The 18,120-nt window shown below is 39.1% G+C and overlaps 1 protein-coding gene across 1 annotated transcript in view; it reads right to left on the bottom strand.

Moving 5' to 3' along the window:
- Positions 1-249: 249 nt before the first annotated feature.
- Positions 250-18,120, bottom strand: part of LOC124794918 — a 145,980-nt gene continuing 128,109 nt past the window's right edge. Inside the window, exons 12-13 of the mRNA XM_047258622.1 lie at positions 9,276-9,952; positions 250-2,070 (exon numbers count right to left, since the gene is read on the bottom strand). Of these exons, the coding sequence (XP_047114578.1) occupies positions 1,861-2,070; positions 9,276-9,952 (887 nt within the window). The 3' untranslated portion in view covers positions 250-1,860. The remainder of the gene's footprint in view (positions 2,071-9,275; positions 9,953-18,120) is intronic.

Genomic DNA, 18,120 nt, shown 5'->3' with positions numbered 1-18,120 from the left:
TATTGTGTTTCAGTGGTTCATTGATCAATTTAAAATAGATCATCAAGAAGATTTATTTCCAAAATAATACTCTGAAGAGTATTATATTCAGAATAAAATACTTCAATACTTCATAAAGCCAATCCAGTACCTACGTAGTTAATCCCTAATTCTGGATTATAATTTATCAAATCTTTAATGGCAGCTGTTACTCAAACACAAAAGAATTTTTATTTTTGAAACTTATAGCTGTAAAAGAAAATATCTACATTATACTATCTAATGATACAATTTAATTCATACTACAATTCACATACATTGATAATTTGTAAGTAAAAGTTACTCTACACGTTGTGTTTCTCGGAATTGGTACTGATACCTGCAGAGTGTTAAACTATTTGCTAAAACTATGTATGCTGCCACTAATCCACATGTATATTGCAGAAGGATGGCAAATTGTATGTCAATTTGAATTGCAATACTGTTAAATTATAATATGCAAATGAAATGGTTTCATTCTAAGTAATGGATATGATTATTAGTTGCAATAACTACTAACTGTTGGAAATATGTCTACTACAACTGGAATTGACCTACCATAGCGTTAATAGCTCTAATTGGACTATTTAGAATACTTCATAATAAAACAATAGACAGAGAATTTGATGTCTGAATTTTTCATATTTACTTCAGTTACGACCATTTAATTTACAGAAAGCATTATGATAATGTACCTACGGTCCAGCTGTTATAAACTACAAACTACCACTATGACAAGAAAAGTGATCAAGAATTATCACAGAATCTCAACTATTAAAAGTCAGATCATCACAAATTTCAATAGATAACCAAAAAATCCACAAAAAATTATTAATAGCTACACAACCAACCTTAATCATAACATTTTCAAATGCTGATGACATTTGCATAACATACAATCAGAAGTACTGCGCACCATCTACAAATACATGAATAATATCATAACGTTTTTCTTTGAAAATATCTTCCATATATTACACCTTCCTTTCCCTCCTGGTCTTACAGAGAGATGATAAAAGACATTTTATTGACCTGTAGGCAAGCACAAAATATTAAAAATTAACTGTAACATTTGTTGCAGCTTTCATTCCAGTCATATAAACTGTTATAATCAACAGTACGGAAGATAAATTTTTCCTATGAAATTATGTCCACTCTGGCAGTAATGATTGTAACTAACTTGATTCTTTACAAAGAGCAGAAAATAAAACCAGCAATGGGTGAGAAGCACACAGGCACAAGTTCAAATGGAAATTAACACTTAGAAGATATCAGTCTGGCTGTAACACTGGAAGAAAATAAAGCTGCTCTCTCTGAAGAAGGGCTTTGTCCAAAAGCTGAGCATTTTATGGGCCTTTTACAAATCTATCCACTGCTTGGCTCTTCCACTTGAAGAGAAATGATATATCCTCACATACAAACTACTTGATACACATTGTTTAATACATTTCTTTCCTGTAAATATTGACTACACATAGAGGCAAAAACAAATGAACTGCAGTAACACAGGGATATCAGAAGAAGGAAATATTTCTGATATTATTTTGTGTGTTGCTACACTACCAATCAATATACAAGTTTAAATACACATCAAAGATCATCAGAGAGGGCAAAGAAACCACCACTACATATGATTTACATTAGAAGTAAATATTGTGTTTTAAAGGGAACATGGCATATACAATAATTTTCACTTCGAGAAAGTTTCAAAGTTTGAAACATACATGTTTACACACGTCTTACTATACTTAGCCACAACTATTTACTCCCATACATAAACGAAGTCAAAGCTATACTTACAAACAATTCAATAACTCTTTAAAAAAAAAAAAAACTCAAGTTTTAATCTATACTGTTGTTCTCCTCACCATATGAGAGAAGCACGCTTATTACTCGGGCAATATCATTATCACAGCGATTCAATAGTGAAAGATTTAGTTCCTTGTTGGTGAAGCCCATTTCAGTAAGTGTTGCCATGCACTGTGAAGTGGTGAGGCCAGTATCTGAAGAATGAGGTGGTGCCCCTGCTTCCCAGGATGCATTGTTCGCAGTCTATATGAAAATTCAAAGCATAAGTAATAATTAAATTTCCCTTAATACATTATACACAAAAATATTAATTATTTAATACTGTGAACATATCCAGTCACTGTCACCTGCCAACAGAAGGTTCTCAAATTAACAGTTTATGGTCTTGATTTCCTGTTGTCTATGAATTCAGCAATTTATACTGTTTTATGGGCACTAGGATATGGATGACTACGCTGTACATGATCTGAACTCTGAAGTTTTCCACACAGAAAACATATGCAACAGGAATGGGAAAAGGGGGAAGTGACATACTGCAAGGTCACTTGTTAAGTATGCATGTATACGTAGATATTTAATTTTTTTGCACTCCCTCAAAATGTAATGCCAACAAAAATTTCCTGACTTTATTTTCTTTCTGTGACAAGTAAAGGGGGCCATGACACTGCTTATCCTTCAGGAAGGTCTTATTATTATACAAATTTAAGTTAAGGTAATCTCCTCTGAGAGTAATTTTTGGACTGAAGTCTCATGTGTAAGTGAAAAATGCATAGTAAACAGTACTGAAGATAAAAGAATGGAAGCTTTTAAGCGTGTGTGTGTGTGTGTGTGTGTGTGTGTGTGTGTGTGTGTGCGTGTGTGTGTGTGCGTGCGTGTGGGCGCACGCAAGGGCAAAGCTGCAGCAAATCAGTTTTGGACAGAAGGCTACTATCACTACAACAATATGATCCCTGGTAATACATTGTAAAATCTGATACCAGCTGACCATCATCATTGCAAAAACCCACTTCGAGAGGAGAACGGATAACCTAAAAACAGCATAGGGAGATTCTATGTAAACATTTCGCGATTACAGCCACACTGTGTTTGATGCCATTATAAGAATTCAATGAGTGAGTTCCCTTCAGTTCTTAAACAAGTCCACCTCATGATTTTACTCAAATTTACATTCCAGAGTAAGTCATCTCCCCCGACCCCCCCCCCCCCTCCACCCTGTTGCATATCCATGGGTGTGAGAGCTACACCCCCCCCCCCCTCTCTGGATTGTGTTTGTGCACTTCCCTCCTTCATAGCTCCATAAATTAAATATCCAGTAAGCGATTCCCCACACTGTCTATCCCAGTACATCACAAGAAGCAACCACAGGATGTCTCCCAAATTTATGCCAATCCTTCACAGCTTGCCTTATAAATCACTGGCGATGCAGTGTGCAGACATGTCTGTGGCAGTGTTTATTTTCCACAAAATGCCTTAACACTACATGGAATCCACATATGAGTTACTAATAACACTAACACAATAAATATATTTAGAGAAAACCTACTGTGTGCTGTAAGCAGTCAGATTAAGTGGAAAGATTAAGAGGAATTTTTTTATTTTTTTTATTTTCATTTTATTTCTTTCTGCAAACTAAATATTGGGGGGTTCTTCCCATGGGCACCACCCAGCCTCAGCAATGGCTAGCTGGCCAGTAATCTGTTGCTTGGAGACCCATGCCTCAGTCAAGATAGGCACATATTCCTTGGCTTACATGGAAGTTTTCAGCTCGGGTGCCATGTGATTCCTGCATGGTCAGGGGGCTACATTCTTTTCTTGGTATTGCTAATTATTACTGTCATTTTGGGAAGGATTATGCCATGGTTGCTAAACCATTAATGAAACAGTTGAAGAAAGGTGCAGTGTTTGTGTAGACATAGAAGTGTGATGCAGAGATGAGAAAAATTAAGTGTTTTGACAGGTTTACCTTTGTTGGTCTATCCAGATTTTGAGAAACCTTTCTTCTTTCCATGGACACTTCAGATGGTGCTATTGGAATTGTTGTTTGTCAAGAATAATGGTGAAGATAGACCTAGTGGTTATGCTTCCAGGCAGATGAACTCAGCACAGATACATTATAGTGCTACTGAAAATGAGTCATTATCCCTTGATTTTGCAGTAAAGTATTTCAAATGCTATTTTTGTGAGTGAAAATTTACTGTGGTCACTGACCACATTGCTCTTGTGTGAATGTTGAACTTAAAGAACCTTAAAGAACCCCAGTAGTGGCTTAACTTGGTGGGCACTGAAATTATCAGAATATGACTATGATGTATGCTACAAGCCAGGCTGTTTACACCAGAACACTGATGCATCAAGTTGTAAAGTTAGGGTTGTTCTGGCAAATGATCTTTTAATAGAAGAACTAAAAGAAACACAGGAAAGAGATGTAGAAAGTCCCCAGTATGTTTCTCTTTTGTTACAGAATATGGTATCTTACACCACGAGACCCCATAGCATAATACGGTAGTGATACCTAACGAACAACAGAGCATTGGGGCACAACATCATGACAGTTTGCAGACATTCCACAATGTGCCAAAAATGCTAGGGTAGCTTCCTACTTCTGGTGGAATGGTAGACAGACCATTTTTGGAAATATATAAACAACTGCTTGGCTTGTGCTCAAAGAGCACCCCCACCAAGGATCTCCCGGAAGCTACTAGACCATTTCAAAATGTTGCTCTGGATATTGCTGGCCTACAAAGCACACAGAATAACAAATACATCTTATCCATCAATAATCACTTTTCCAGATACACAATTCTAGTACCATTTGCAGACATGACTGCATAAACTGATGCACATACATTTGCCAATCATTTACCTCTGCCATACAAAGTCCTGACACTATCTCGACTGATCAAGGAACTAATTTTATGGCTGCCTTGTTCATACATGTATGCTAATTGTTGCAGATCAAAAAATAGTGGACCATACCTTTTCAATCGAAAGCTGACAGTGCTCACCTAGAACGTGTCTGAAAGAAAACTGTTCAAATGCTGTCCTACTACTAGAACAAACCACACTCAGACTGATACCAGCACGTTGCTTCAGCATACAATACTCATATGCACAAATCAACTGGGTACATACCCTACAAGGTAGTTTATGGAAACCTTATGAACTCTCCATTCAAACTTTATAAGCTACCACCCGGTGTTGATATGTCTGAAGTGAAGGGGCTGGCCCACTGCCTTAAACCTATTTAGAAACAGGTTAAACAAAATAATTCCAGAGCTACTCAGAAGCAACTACAGCGTGTAGCAAAAAATGGACTATGCTTCCCTACTACACACCAGGAGACCCAGTTCTACTTCGAAATCCTGTGGCCAAGAAAGGAAAAACTAAGAAATTCTCACCCTTGTATGAGGGCCCATACCCTGTTATATGGGTGACTTCTCCTGTGAATGAACAATTGTCTGATCATACTGTGGCAGTACTGTGTTTTTGTGGATCGAGAAGTTTAAAAGTGGACGAACAATTGTAACACACGAAGAGGAGGAGGGGCGGCCATCAACCTACACTACAGATGACAACATTCAGCCAGCTCGAGAGATGGTTCTGGCGAATCACTATCAATGAGGTAGCATCTGCTTTGAACATCAGCCATGGCTCCACCCATAACATCAACCACAACGAGCTCGGTTTCCATAAGGTCTGTGCACGGTGGGTACCAAGAAAGCTTACCGACGGCCATAAGCTCACCCGTGTTAGGGTTTGTCAATGCTTACTCACTCGCTTCAACAATGAAGGTGGTGCACTTTTGAGCAGAATTGTCACCGGCGATGAAACATGGTTGCATCACTACGACCCTGAGTCAAAGGGCCAGTGTCTGCAGTGAAAACACCCTGGATCACCGACGAGGAAAAATTTCAAGACGGGGCCATCCACAGGAAAGTTTATGTTAACCATGTTTTGGGACTCACATGGGCCTGTGCTAGCAGAGTTCTTGGAAGAGGGAACGACTATCAACAGTGTAGGGTATAGTGAATTGTTGGAAAAGCTGAAGCCAGCAATTCGCACCAAATGCCGAGGTTTTCTGTTGATGAAGGTGTTGTTGCACATGACAATGCACAGCCGCACACAGCCCGTCACACTACTGAAACCATGAACAAGCTGAAATTAGAGGTATTGGAATACCCTCCCTACAGGACTACCTTGCTCCAAGTGACTTTCACTTGTTTGGGCCACTCAAGGATGCTTTGAATGGTCGCTGATTTGCCTCAGGTATGGACGTGCAAAATGCGGTACTAAAGTGGCTTCACGAACAATCAAAAACCTTTTATTTGGAAGGAATATGTAAGCTTGTTGACTGCTGGGAGAAGGAGGGAGAATACGTAGAAAAATGATGTGCACTGTATACCCCGAGCTTCATGCTTATAAATGGTTGAATGAAAAGTGTAGATAATTTTTGACTTGCCCTTGTATATTGATGGCACCATATCCCTTGCATTTGTATTTAAAATATTAAATGCAGCACTGAGAAATTATTCAAAACCTGAGAAAGAGGCATGGTGAACATGCAAAAGGAGGGCAATAGCACAGCGTCACATGTACTAGTCTAGTACTGACACTGTGATAAATACACCGCCTGGAACTGCCACGCCTGCACCCAAACTCAATCGGCCCCATCCCAGTATTTCAACCCATGGCCACACCCTGACCGTCCCTGTCAAGAGTGCATTTTTATTTCACCAGATCCTTCTGAGAAGCAATGTGGTTGCTAGTTGTCAATGTTCCCTCTAACTTACCCTTGTTGCACGGATGGCTGCTACCACAACAGCAGCTACCATCTGTGCCACATCCATCATATTTGCAATTAGAAGGTACTCAGTTCACGGCATTGTGTTTCAGGATTTTTATCAATGTAATGACACTGAGCACCTAACTGTCACCCCTTTCTATCCAACGTCCAATTCAGAAATCGAGCAGATGGTCAGGACCTTCAAAACACAGGTGTGCAAAATACCTATGAGAGCCAACTCCAGGGAAGCACTCATCAGCTTCCTCACCGCCTACCAGTTCACACTCATAAATGGATGTAGCTGAGCCAAAATTTTACACAGGTACAGAACCTGCATTCTCTTCGACCTGTTATGCATGATGCAGCAGGTCCACACACATACCACATTGCCTTATAACCGCATGGATTCCCTCATTGCTCGTACTTTCAGCTAGATACCTGGGTGGATCCAAGCTACCACACCCAAGACATGCCCAGCCAACAGCCTGTCTACTACCACTACAACCTCCATCCTCATTTTTGGCGTCAACAGGGCGTCAACAATGACCAATGATGGGAAGCAATGGATGTGGAACTACTTCTTCCCCCTAGCCAATTTTGGCTCCCACGAACACCAGCAACCCACTCACCACACAAATGATGGACGAGAAGTGTTTTCCAACTGCGCTGCCCATACAAGCCAAGCCATCTCCTCCACAGCTGGCATCTGCTTCCCTGCAGTCAGGAGCTAGCTGTAGCCCAGAACTCATCGATCAAGCTGTGATGCCCACAGACAGTGTCAGCACCTGGCCCAGCTGATCACATCGAGGAACAACCACGGTAGTCTTCTAGTCTTCGGTGGGGATTCTGGCACCCCCCCCCCCCCCCCTCTTCCACCCCATTCCTCAATGAAGTTGGTATAGGCACGGCCATTAAAAGGGGGGACAGTTTAATATCTGATAGCGATTCCAAATCCTCACCCACCTTGAGTACCAACATGGAGGACGGGTCATACTCCAGCTGCAGCTTGCTCCTACAAGGGGAGCGCCACATCCACAGACATATCATGTGAGCCCATCCACTGATGCAAGTGTGCTGGTAAATACTACACCTCGATACTTGTGAGGCAGTCTCTTGCTAGTTCATTGACGTCAGAAGTATGCGCCACTGATCAGAGGAGTTTTGGCCTTGCCTGTTTTACGTTTTGATTCAGATTGCTACCTGAACTGTTTGTATACACTTAGGATGACTTTACCATGCTCTGGGCTTGTTTTTTGTTAGCAGCTCACTCCACGAATGCCTGTTTGTTCCACTAGTCTCTGCATTAACGGCCAGTGTGATGATCCTGAACTGTATCCTACCTAAACAGAGTAGAATAGAGAAGGAAAGATGTATTTTGACTGTATTGTTCTCAAATAATATAAGGAAAATGTCTCTTAAGAAGCTCTTCATATTTTTCTCGAAGAATTTCATACTGTTCTCAGTAACAACTTCCAGCAATAATCTACACTGCAGTATTCAGAGTAGTAGTCTGTACAGCTATCCAACTGAGGTCAAAAGCAAATAAAAAAAAGAGGGTGAGATAAATAACAGCCAGCGATTACAGCTAATGAGAAAATTAATCATAAACATAAACAGACCATTACAATAGTCTTCACTCCTACCCTTTCAATTCCTTAAAATAACAGCAAATAAAATTCATCAAATGACTGGGCATTAGTATGGAAGAGGAAGGGATCTGACTTTCTATACTCATTGTTACAAGGTGGAATTTTATTGGCCCAACAGTTATACTGTTTCCATGTACAACAATACAATGTGTTCCAAAGGTCTTGTAAAATGCAAATATTAGGTTTGTTCTCCTAAAGTTCATTTAGTTATGCGTATTGTATACATATGCCTCTTTCAAAGCATTTTATATTTTCCACTGCAGGTAACTAAAGTACGGTCATTTAGTGTTAAAAGAAGAACTTGTTACAAGTGTCATGAACCACACAACAGAAAACTGTCTCAGAGAGATAAAATTGTCTAATGTAGGCTATTTACATTCATTAAGTGTTTTTTGTCATTAACATAAGAGATAGTGGTTTGATATAAACAAACAAGCTATAGGGATTTTTATTCTGTGTTAATTTGTTATTCATGTATGGCATCTTTTGTTTGAAGGTCTTGAAAAGAACAAGTATGGTAGCAAACTGCAAACTATAATTTGATTACTACCTAGTACCATTAGTTCAGAGGGTATTAATAATTACAACATATTGGAGGTAGACGAAGCTCTGCAAGAGATTCAGATTTTGTTACTCCAATGCTGCTATGCCCTTCAGTGAGAGGGACAGCTAGTCACTGAATGCAAGAATCATGACTGCAAGGCTGTTTTAACAGAGACTTTTGCCTGTGGAACTGGTGACAGCTGTCGAAGTGAAAGTATCTAGGATCAAATTCATCTGTATTTTGTTTGCTGCAACAATTTATTTGTCTTATACACCTGTTCAATAACAATAAAAGCCACAGTGAAAATATTTGAGTATAACCTACACCCATACAAAAAATGCTATTTAACCCAAAACTTACATGCATTGATTCAGCTAGACCTGTTGTTGGGTACAAAGCAACTGCATGAAATATGACTGGAAAAATGGAGAAAGACTGAATAACAATGATGAAACTTATTAAAATAACTCACCCTTGCAGGAATTGTGCGAAGATTGCTTATTACAGCTTTAGCAGTACTGAATGCTGATGTTGCAACATTCACGGCACCAGTCATTAATGTCTCAGGCAGAATGTGAATAATATTTGCACTGTTTTCAGTTAACGAACTCTGTGCTTCACGTTTAGGACTTGTGGGCTGAGAATGCTCACTGTCGTTTTGAGATGCATGATGCAGTGGTGCTTCATATCTGAATTCATGCACATGATTTGTGGTAGTCGTGTTCATTTCAGCATTTGCTTCTTCACAGTTCTCCATTGATGCTACTTGTTCATCTGAACTGGCTTTACTATCATTTGAAGATAGTGATGAATGATTATTTACGTTAAGTTTCTTGGGTCTATTTGTTACTTTAATAGGTACAGTTTTTCCTCTTGTATCAACAGCAAAAATTATGTTCTTCAAGTTTCCATTATTTTTCAAAGTATGAGGCAAATCAAAGGTAGAATAAACCTTTGACTTCTGTGATGGCTCCATTAATTCCTTTTTAAGGTTGAACTGTGAGGCACCACATTCTGCATTCACAGTAGCGTTAGAGCTTTGTGCCATATCACTGAGTTGTTTCTCACTTGTGGAGGAATCTGCTGACTGGTCTTCCATAGGCATTTTTTTCTGCTGTCTTGCCTGAATAGCTTCAGTTCCACTCTTTTCTGCAATCAGACCAAGCATCTTGTTACTCAAGCAATAAATTATTCATTTTGACATGAAATTACATGTTTCTGAGAGGAAGCATTACAGCTTACTGTCACAGAAGGCAGGCACTATTAGTCAGGGTTTCTCTGACAAGAATGCTACTGCAGCAAGTACAGAATATTAGAGATATTTGCTGATACCTACAACTAATATAAGGAAATAAAAGGCTCGAAACTAAAGCTTATTAGTAATAACAAATAGCACAATATTTATTTCTGTTTTATTCGAGAAAGTGATTTGACAATAGCACAACCACTATAGATTTACTGAAAAACCTGTAAATAGACCAAAAGAAATGCCAGACATATCAAAGAGTAGGGAACCAGGAAAGACCACACAGAGAATAAATACCATCACAGCGACAGCTGTTTGCTCAAACAACATGACAGTGACTGTTTTCTGCTCCAGCATCCTGTTATGACTGTCTTCTGCTCTGCTGTCTAGAAATCCACTGACATCTTATTAGATTTTAAGTACTGTTCCAGATTTACCCAGTATCAATTATCTCTCTCAGGATGTTCATGTGTGTATATTGGTAAACTGTTGTTTTCCACTCCCAGCACTTTCTTTTATTGAGGTTTTATGTCCTACTAACAGTAAGTTCATTGTAAATGTTGCTTTAGTCTAGTTCAAGGATGTAAGAGGGAATATATGAACATGGTTGTCAAGCATTCATTATTTGGAAAACCACAGTAAACTGAAGTTGGGATCTAGATACCATTTTACAAGCTTATTAGTTAGTTAATTACATGTTCCAAAGATTAATCAAATGATTCTTTTATCGAAAAGATATGGAATGAGTCAGTACATAGGATACGTACACGTGATTAGGTTAACATTAGTGAGCACATTATTTTTTAGCCTTACTCCAGAAAAAATGATTTTAGGTTAGATTTAAAAACTTGCTTATACATTTTATGTTACTGGGCCAATGCTCAAAAATGTTTGTTACTGCATATTGAAATCGTTTCTGAGCCAATCACACCTTTATTAAAGGTCACAAACACACAAGTGGCAGGAGGACACACACATAAAACTATACACCCAAAAATTTTGAGCATTCTACCCTATTTACTGAATCATGTTCATGTGCTCTATCATTGTTGGTATGATTCTATTTGTTACATTCAACTGAGCATAGTGTGTCTTGTCAAAATTAAGAGAGAGTATATTTTCACAGAACCACTCCATTTCTTTGGTAAAACACAATTAACAGTTATCTTTGTTGCTTTCTCTCTAATCAGATTTGTTATGACACTAGTATTGTCTGCAAAAGTACCAATTCTACTTTTTGAATGTTGAGTGGAATGTCATTCACATACATATGTAATAGGAGTAGACCCAAAATTGAACCCTATGGACTCCATTTGTGATTTCTCCCCAGTCACAAAAATTTTATACCTTTCCAACAGTTTCTCAATTACTTGGCACCGTTCTGTTTATTACATAAGATTCAAATCATTTGTGGGTAAAGCCATCAATTCCATGAAACTTTAGTTTTTCTAAGAGTGTAACATGTTCTAAATAATCAAACGTGTTCACGAAAAATGCCAACTGGTGATATTTTATTCTTTAAGACCTGTAATTTTTACTGGGTCAATGAATAAATAGCTTTCTCAGTTGAACAATCCTTCTAGAATCGGAACTGTGACATGTTAAGAACCACAAACTGTTTCTACTTTCTACTTACTACTCGTAAGTACAGTACTTTTTCAAATATTTTGGAAAAAGATGTCAGTAAGAAAAATGGATGATAAATACTTAAGTCTTTCTTATCACTTTTCTTATAATGAATTTTAACAATTGCTTATTTTAAGGTCTGGAAAAATTCCCTGTGCCAGTGATGCATTGCACACATATCTCAGGACATTACTTAAGTTTGAGCAACTTTTCAGAAATCTGTTTGACATTCCTTCAACACCATATGAGCTTTTGTCTTTCAGAATTTTTATAATTCTATTAATTTCAGTAAAAGACATCAATCCAATCTTTAGTTGCTTAACGTTTTGTGGACTGCCATTTTTAATATATTTCTTGCTTCTTCAACCATTTAATCCCACTATTGCTGCTACATTCAGATAGTAGTTGCTAAAAGTACTCACAAGTTATGAACTATCCACCAGAACATTGTCATTTAGTTTAATTTTGGTATCTTATACACTGACTGACTGTCCTATCTCCTGTTTGACAATATCACATATAATCATACACTGTAGGCTTTCATGGCCGGTATTTGTGATATTGCTGATACTTGATTTATGGGCTTTTCGCTGTGATCAAAGGCATAATTATCTGCCTATCATTTTGTCTTTCACTGCTGTAAACTTCATCAGAGGCGTTAACGTCTCCGAAAGCTGTTACAGACTCAAAATAATCTCAGCAAGCCAAACTGTTTATACATATCTACACAATAGTCAGTTCAGGACATCATCAGACCACTGCCTAAGATCATGGGGTCATGCCGATGTACCCTATGGAGCTTGTAGAAGGGAAGAATTTGGTGCTGTTTGTTGTGTTTAGCGATACGGAACACACCTTTTCTAATTTCAGTCCTCCTCTTTCTTTATACTGTTTTTGTGCTTTTGAATTTTCTATGGCCTCTCTATACATCCTAGCATAGTAACTATTAAATCTTGCTAAAACCACAGTGTCAGACATGAATTTGCTAGTTCTCCAGTCATACTGCGTGATCTACTACTGCCGATTTATCTGTACTACCCAGACAGCAATTGCTCGTGTTTCTTGAGGTGAGAGGAAATGCTTCTTTTTTGATTTCCTATGCACACTTGCCTACATGTGCATGAGATTTTATATACTTCTGCTGCGGCAAGTGGCAGGTGTAGGCGTTTTGCAGTGTTTAGGGCGTAAGGTCTCACATGGATAGATACCTTCACAAAAATGTCCATTACCATCCCAAGCAGAAAAGAAGAATGATCAAAACAGTAGTAGACCAGGCTACAATAATCTGTGAACCACAGTACTTGAAGGACAAGCGCGATCATTTAAGATTGGCTTCTAGAAGAAACAGTTACACTCACGAAGAGATAAATATGGTGCTGCATTCTAAAACATCTGAAGTTTCTAATAAAAAGGAACCAGCTAAAGGGAAAGTTGCCTTTACATTTGTAAATATTATCACAGATTGCACCAGCAAACACTCGGAAAACACAGCACTGATATCGTGTTTCAACCAAGAAGAAAGGTGAGCATATATCTGAACACCGAAAAGGACGTAAGCCCACTGTTTGCCACAGCAGAAGTACATAAAATCCCATGCACTTTTTGTCACCAACTGTATACTTGAACCACATAAAGAAACATTAACATCCCTCTCAAGGAACACAAGAACAGCTGTCACCTGGGCAATATGGCTACATCAGCAGTAGCAGATCACACACTAGGGCCAGGAAATCAACAAATTCATTTCTCTGACACTGTGGTTTTAGCAAGATCTAACAATTACTACATTGGGATGTATATGTCAGCATGATTCTGCATCTTAGGCAGCCATCTGATGACATCACGAACTGATTGTTGTGTGGATACATATAAACAGTTTGGCTTGCTCAGATTATTTTGAGTTTGGAACAGCTTACTGAGTCATTAACACCTCCGATGAAATCTCCAGCAAGAGAAGTCAAAAATTGAATTATGCCTTGGAGCATGGCCTTATGCCCATAAATGAAATACCAGAAACTTTTCATACAATTTTAATCATACTATCTGGATTATTTGTTTCAGCCAGGACTTTGGGACATTTTCATGACATTCCTTAAAATAATACAGTATTTTTTGTAGTGTGCAAGTAATGTTAGAGCTTAACTTACTTTGGCCTTTATGTAAATTTCCCTCTTCCTCTTACATGAGATAAGGAAAGCAACTTCAAAATATTGACACAAATTTACTAGGGAACAAACTGAATTTGACATTAGCGTCTCTTTCTATACATATCTCACTCATCCTGTACCACTTCTTTTAACTAGTCTTAATACACTGCATCCTGCTCTCATTATTGACCCTCACTACTTTTTATGAACATTCCTCATGTCTGTAATGTGCTATGTTGTTTACTTTCATTAACTGTCCATTATACTAAGACAGTCCATTAACAGCTGGGTGGACAATGATTCAGCCTGAGCACTGTCTATAAATATGTTATCAATCAAGGTCCTACTATCTTGCTGGACAGGAGTTGGAAAATTAACTACCAAAATTAGATTGAAACACTCAACAGTAATTCCAGTTCCTTTTACCTGTCTGCATCTTTGTTTAAAAAAATCTGCATTAAAAATGTTCACAAACTATTGAGGGGGGGGGGGGGGCAGTTAATAAGTAATGCAATCCACTTTTTTTCTCAGCCAGTTTCAGCTAAAAAAATGCAGAAGCAGAATTTCTTATGGGACATTGTGGAATATTCCTACTTTAGCCCCTGTGGTTTTGTGAAGTTCCGACAGGTGGTGGTGCTATACATAGCCTTAAAATTGGTTTCTGTAAAGGAGGTGCATTATAAGAAGAGAGCTGTCACTGAGTGTCTTTTGGTGAAAACCCATAGCATCACAGGTATTCATAGACACTTACACAATTTCTACAGAAACCTGGCAATGAACAAAAGCATGTTGAGTTGTTGGATGAGGCTCTGTAGTCATCAGAACAAGGTCATGCAAACCTGTGCAATATACCGTGTGTCAGCCAGCCGAACGCAGCTGTGACTCTTGCAATATTGGCACACGCAGACACTCTCATTCAAGGTGATCGACAGATCAAGAACAAATGCTTCGCTGCACAACTGGACGTCTCTGTTGGCAGTGCTGACACACACACACACACACACACACACACACACACACACACACACACACACACACACCAATTGGGGTACTCAAAGGTGTGTGCCCACTGGGTTCCTCGCTGCCTAACATAAGAAGATAGAGAGATGAAGAGCAACGAAGGACCTTATGTGCAGAATTGCTTGCATGTTACGAGGCAGGTGGTGACAATTTTTGAAGGACACGAAAGGGAAGCAGTGGTTGGGAAGGGAGTGAGACAGGGTTGTAGCCTATCCCCGATGTTATTCAATCTGTATATTGAGCAAGCAGTGAAGGAAACAAAAGAAAAATTTGGTGTAGGTATTAAAATCCATGGAGAAGAAATAAAAACTTTGAGGTTCGCCAAAGACATTGTAATTCTGTCAGAGACGGCAAAGGACTTGGAAGAGCAGTTGACTGGAATGGTTAGAGCCTTGAAAGGAGGATATAAGATGAACATCAACAAAAGCAAAACAAGGATAATGGAATGTCGTCGAATTAAGTCGGGTGATGCTGAGGGAATTAGATTAGGAAATGAGACACTTAAAGTAGTAAAGGAGTTTTGCTATTTGGGGAGCAAAATAACTGATGATGGTCGAAGTAGAGAGGATATAAAATGTAGACTGGCAATGGCAAGGAAAGCGTTTCTGAAGAAGAGAAATTTGTTAACATCAAGTGTAGATTTAAGTGTCAGGAAGTCGTTTCTGAAAGTATTTGTATGGAGTGTAGCCATGTATGGAAGTGAAACATGGACGATAAATAGTTTGGACAAGAAGAGAATAGAAGCTTTTGAAATGTGGTGCTACAGAAGAATGCTGAAGATTAGATGGGTAGATCACATAACTAATGAGGAGGTATTGAATAGGATTGAGGAGAAGAGAAGTTTGTGGCACAACTTGACTAGAAGGGATCAGTTGGTAGGACATGTTCTGAGGCATTGAGGGATCACCAATTTAGTATTGGAGGGTAGCGTGGAAGGTAAAAATCGTAGAGGGAGACCAAGAGATGAATACACTAAGCAGATTCAGAAGGATGTAGGTTGCAGTAAGTACTGGGAGATGAAGAAGCTTGCACAGGATAGAGTAGCATGGAGACCCGCATCAAACCAGTCTCAGGACTGAAGACCATGACGACAACAACAACAACAACAACAACAACATCATCATCAGAGGTGATGAAAGATGTGTTAATCACTTCAAACTCAACTTCAGCAAGTTTGTCATCACGAAAATGCAAATGAACTACTTCTCAATGACAATGCAAGGCCTCACCTGAGAGGAGCTCACAAAGCTTCATACAGGCCCTCCCAGTAAGGTAGTATAAACCATCACACTGAACATAAATATGTTGCAAATAGGGTTCTATAGCCAAAATAGTGGGGAATAATGTGTTATATTGGAATGCTAACTAAAACCAACTTGCTTTCAGAATAAAAAATTGTGTTGCATTACTTACTGGACGCCCCTCATGCTAACTGTTTCTCCTTGCCTGTCAGATATGCATCTAGATTTCTCATAAATAGCTGAAAGTTTTGTAGAGGGGAACTGTAGACCATCAGAACTACCAGAGAAGTATTCTGCAGTAAAAACACACAAGCAAATGCCTCTAGGTTCTGATCTGCACAAAACTGATTGTTTCTATTTTTCTGACTTTGTGTCAAACTCTTACATATGTTCTCTTTTTTCCATGCTAGCTTCACATGAAAATGATACCAGTCTATAATCCTTGATATTTAAATTCTCCATTTCTGTAGTTACATGATGTTGGTGTTCAAAGAGGCACAGAACACCTAGTACTTACTTCAGAATTTTCCATATTTTCTGGACACACAAGAAGCTCACCTATCTTAGCCTGCCTTACTACGACTTGTTATCTCTATCTCCCAATTGCAGCACCAACTACAGCAGAAATATGAGACTCTGTTGCAGTCAAAAGCAACCCCTCAAGTTTTTTGTTTACATGGCTGACAGTGTTAAGCCAGGGGTGGACATGTCACTGCAAAACTTCCAAAAACCCCACATGAGTGTGTGCTGCTGCTACACCTATTTCCTTATATAAGTTCAGAAGCTTATTCCAGTAACATCTGCAAGAATAATGATGCCACATTTTGGTGTATAACCAGTTAGTAATGGTAGTGGAACTAGAGATAGGTAGTGATAATGGAAGAGGAGAGGGGAGGGGAGGGGAGGGGAGGGGAGGGGAGGGAGGGAGGGAGAGAGAGAAAGAGAGAGAGAGAGAGAGAGAGAGAGAGAGAGAGAATCACCATTGAAAGGTTGGGCTATTCAGCTGTCACCAAGAATTTAATTACTATAGTTTTTCTTAAATACTCCAGAACTGATGCCTACACAAAAAAATGAAATGAAGTCAGGATGCATAACCTGGGTAAGATTCTTAGGTTTTGCATAAAAAAACTGCACAGAGTTTCTTAATGAAACTAAGACAACACATGATACCTGTCAGCTTCAAAGAATACCTAAATACTACTTGCTAAAACTCCCTTGACCCCCCCCCCCCCCCCCCCCCCACACACACACACACACACACACACACACACACACACACACACACACACACGCTACTTTGCAGCTAGCTAGTATTTAAAGTTTTGGTGAATTTATACACATTATCCTACACCAAGTTCAGAATACGATTCTTTTCTAACAATAACACAACAATTTCCACAGCAAATTCAACATCAACAGATTAAACTTGTGTGCTATACTGGGACTTGAATCAAGAACCACGGTTTTATGGTTTCTTCCCAACTAAGCTGACCAACAGTGACATATGTCCCACTCTCACGGGTCAATATCTGTCAATGCTCCTATATTCAATATCTGTCAATTCTCCTATATTCAATATCTGGTGATTATTCTTCAAAGGTTCTCCATGAAACAATGCTTTAAAGTTGTCCAAAATATTTCATTTCAACAATTAATAACAGATGAGTAATGTGAGGGAGAGAGAGAGAGAGAGAGAGAGAGAGAGAGAGAGAGAGATACGGGAGGCAGGAAGAGAGGTTGCTAGTGGGTATCTGGTTGGCTCAGAGGGAGGTAGCAGATTTGCTGACTAAGGATGTGACAGGCAGGGTGGCATGCGGATGGGCTAGGCATGTGATGCATGGATGCCAAAGCCTGTGGAACGCACCGCATGATGAAGGTGACGGGGATTGGGAGGATGGTACACGACAGAGGAAGGGGAACTGTTGGCTGGAGAGTGTGCAGACAGGGGAATGTGTTGCAAGGATAGCTCCCATCTGTGTTAGTTCAGAAAAGCTGGAGGTGGAGGGAAGGAATCATGTGGCTCGGGTTGTGAAACAA

The sequence above is a fragment of the Schistocerca piceifrons genome, chromosome 4 (genome assembly GCF_021461385.2).
Source record: "Schistocerca piceifrons isolate TAMUIC-IGC-003096 chromosome 4, iqSchPice1.1, whole genome shotgun sequence".
NCBI classification, from domain to species: domain Eukaryota; kingdom Metazoa; phylum Arthropoda; class Insecta; order Orthoptera; family Acrididae; genus Schistocerca; species Schistocerca piceifrons.
Note: the sequence above shows the minus strand (reverse complement) of the source record. Positions and strands in the feature narration are given on the sequence as shown.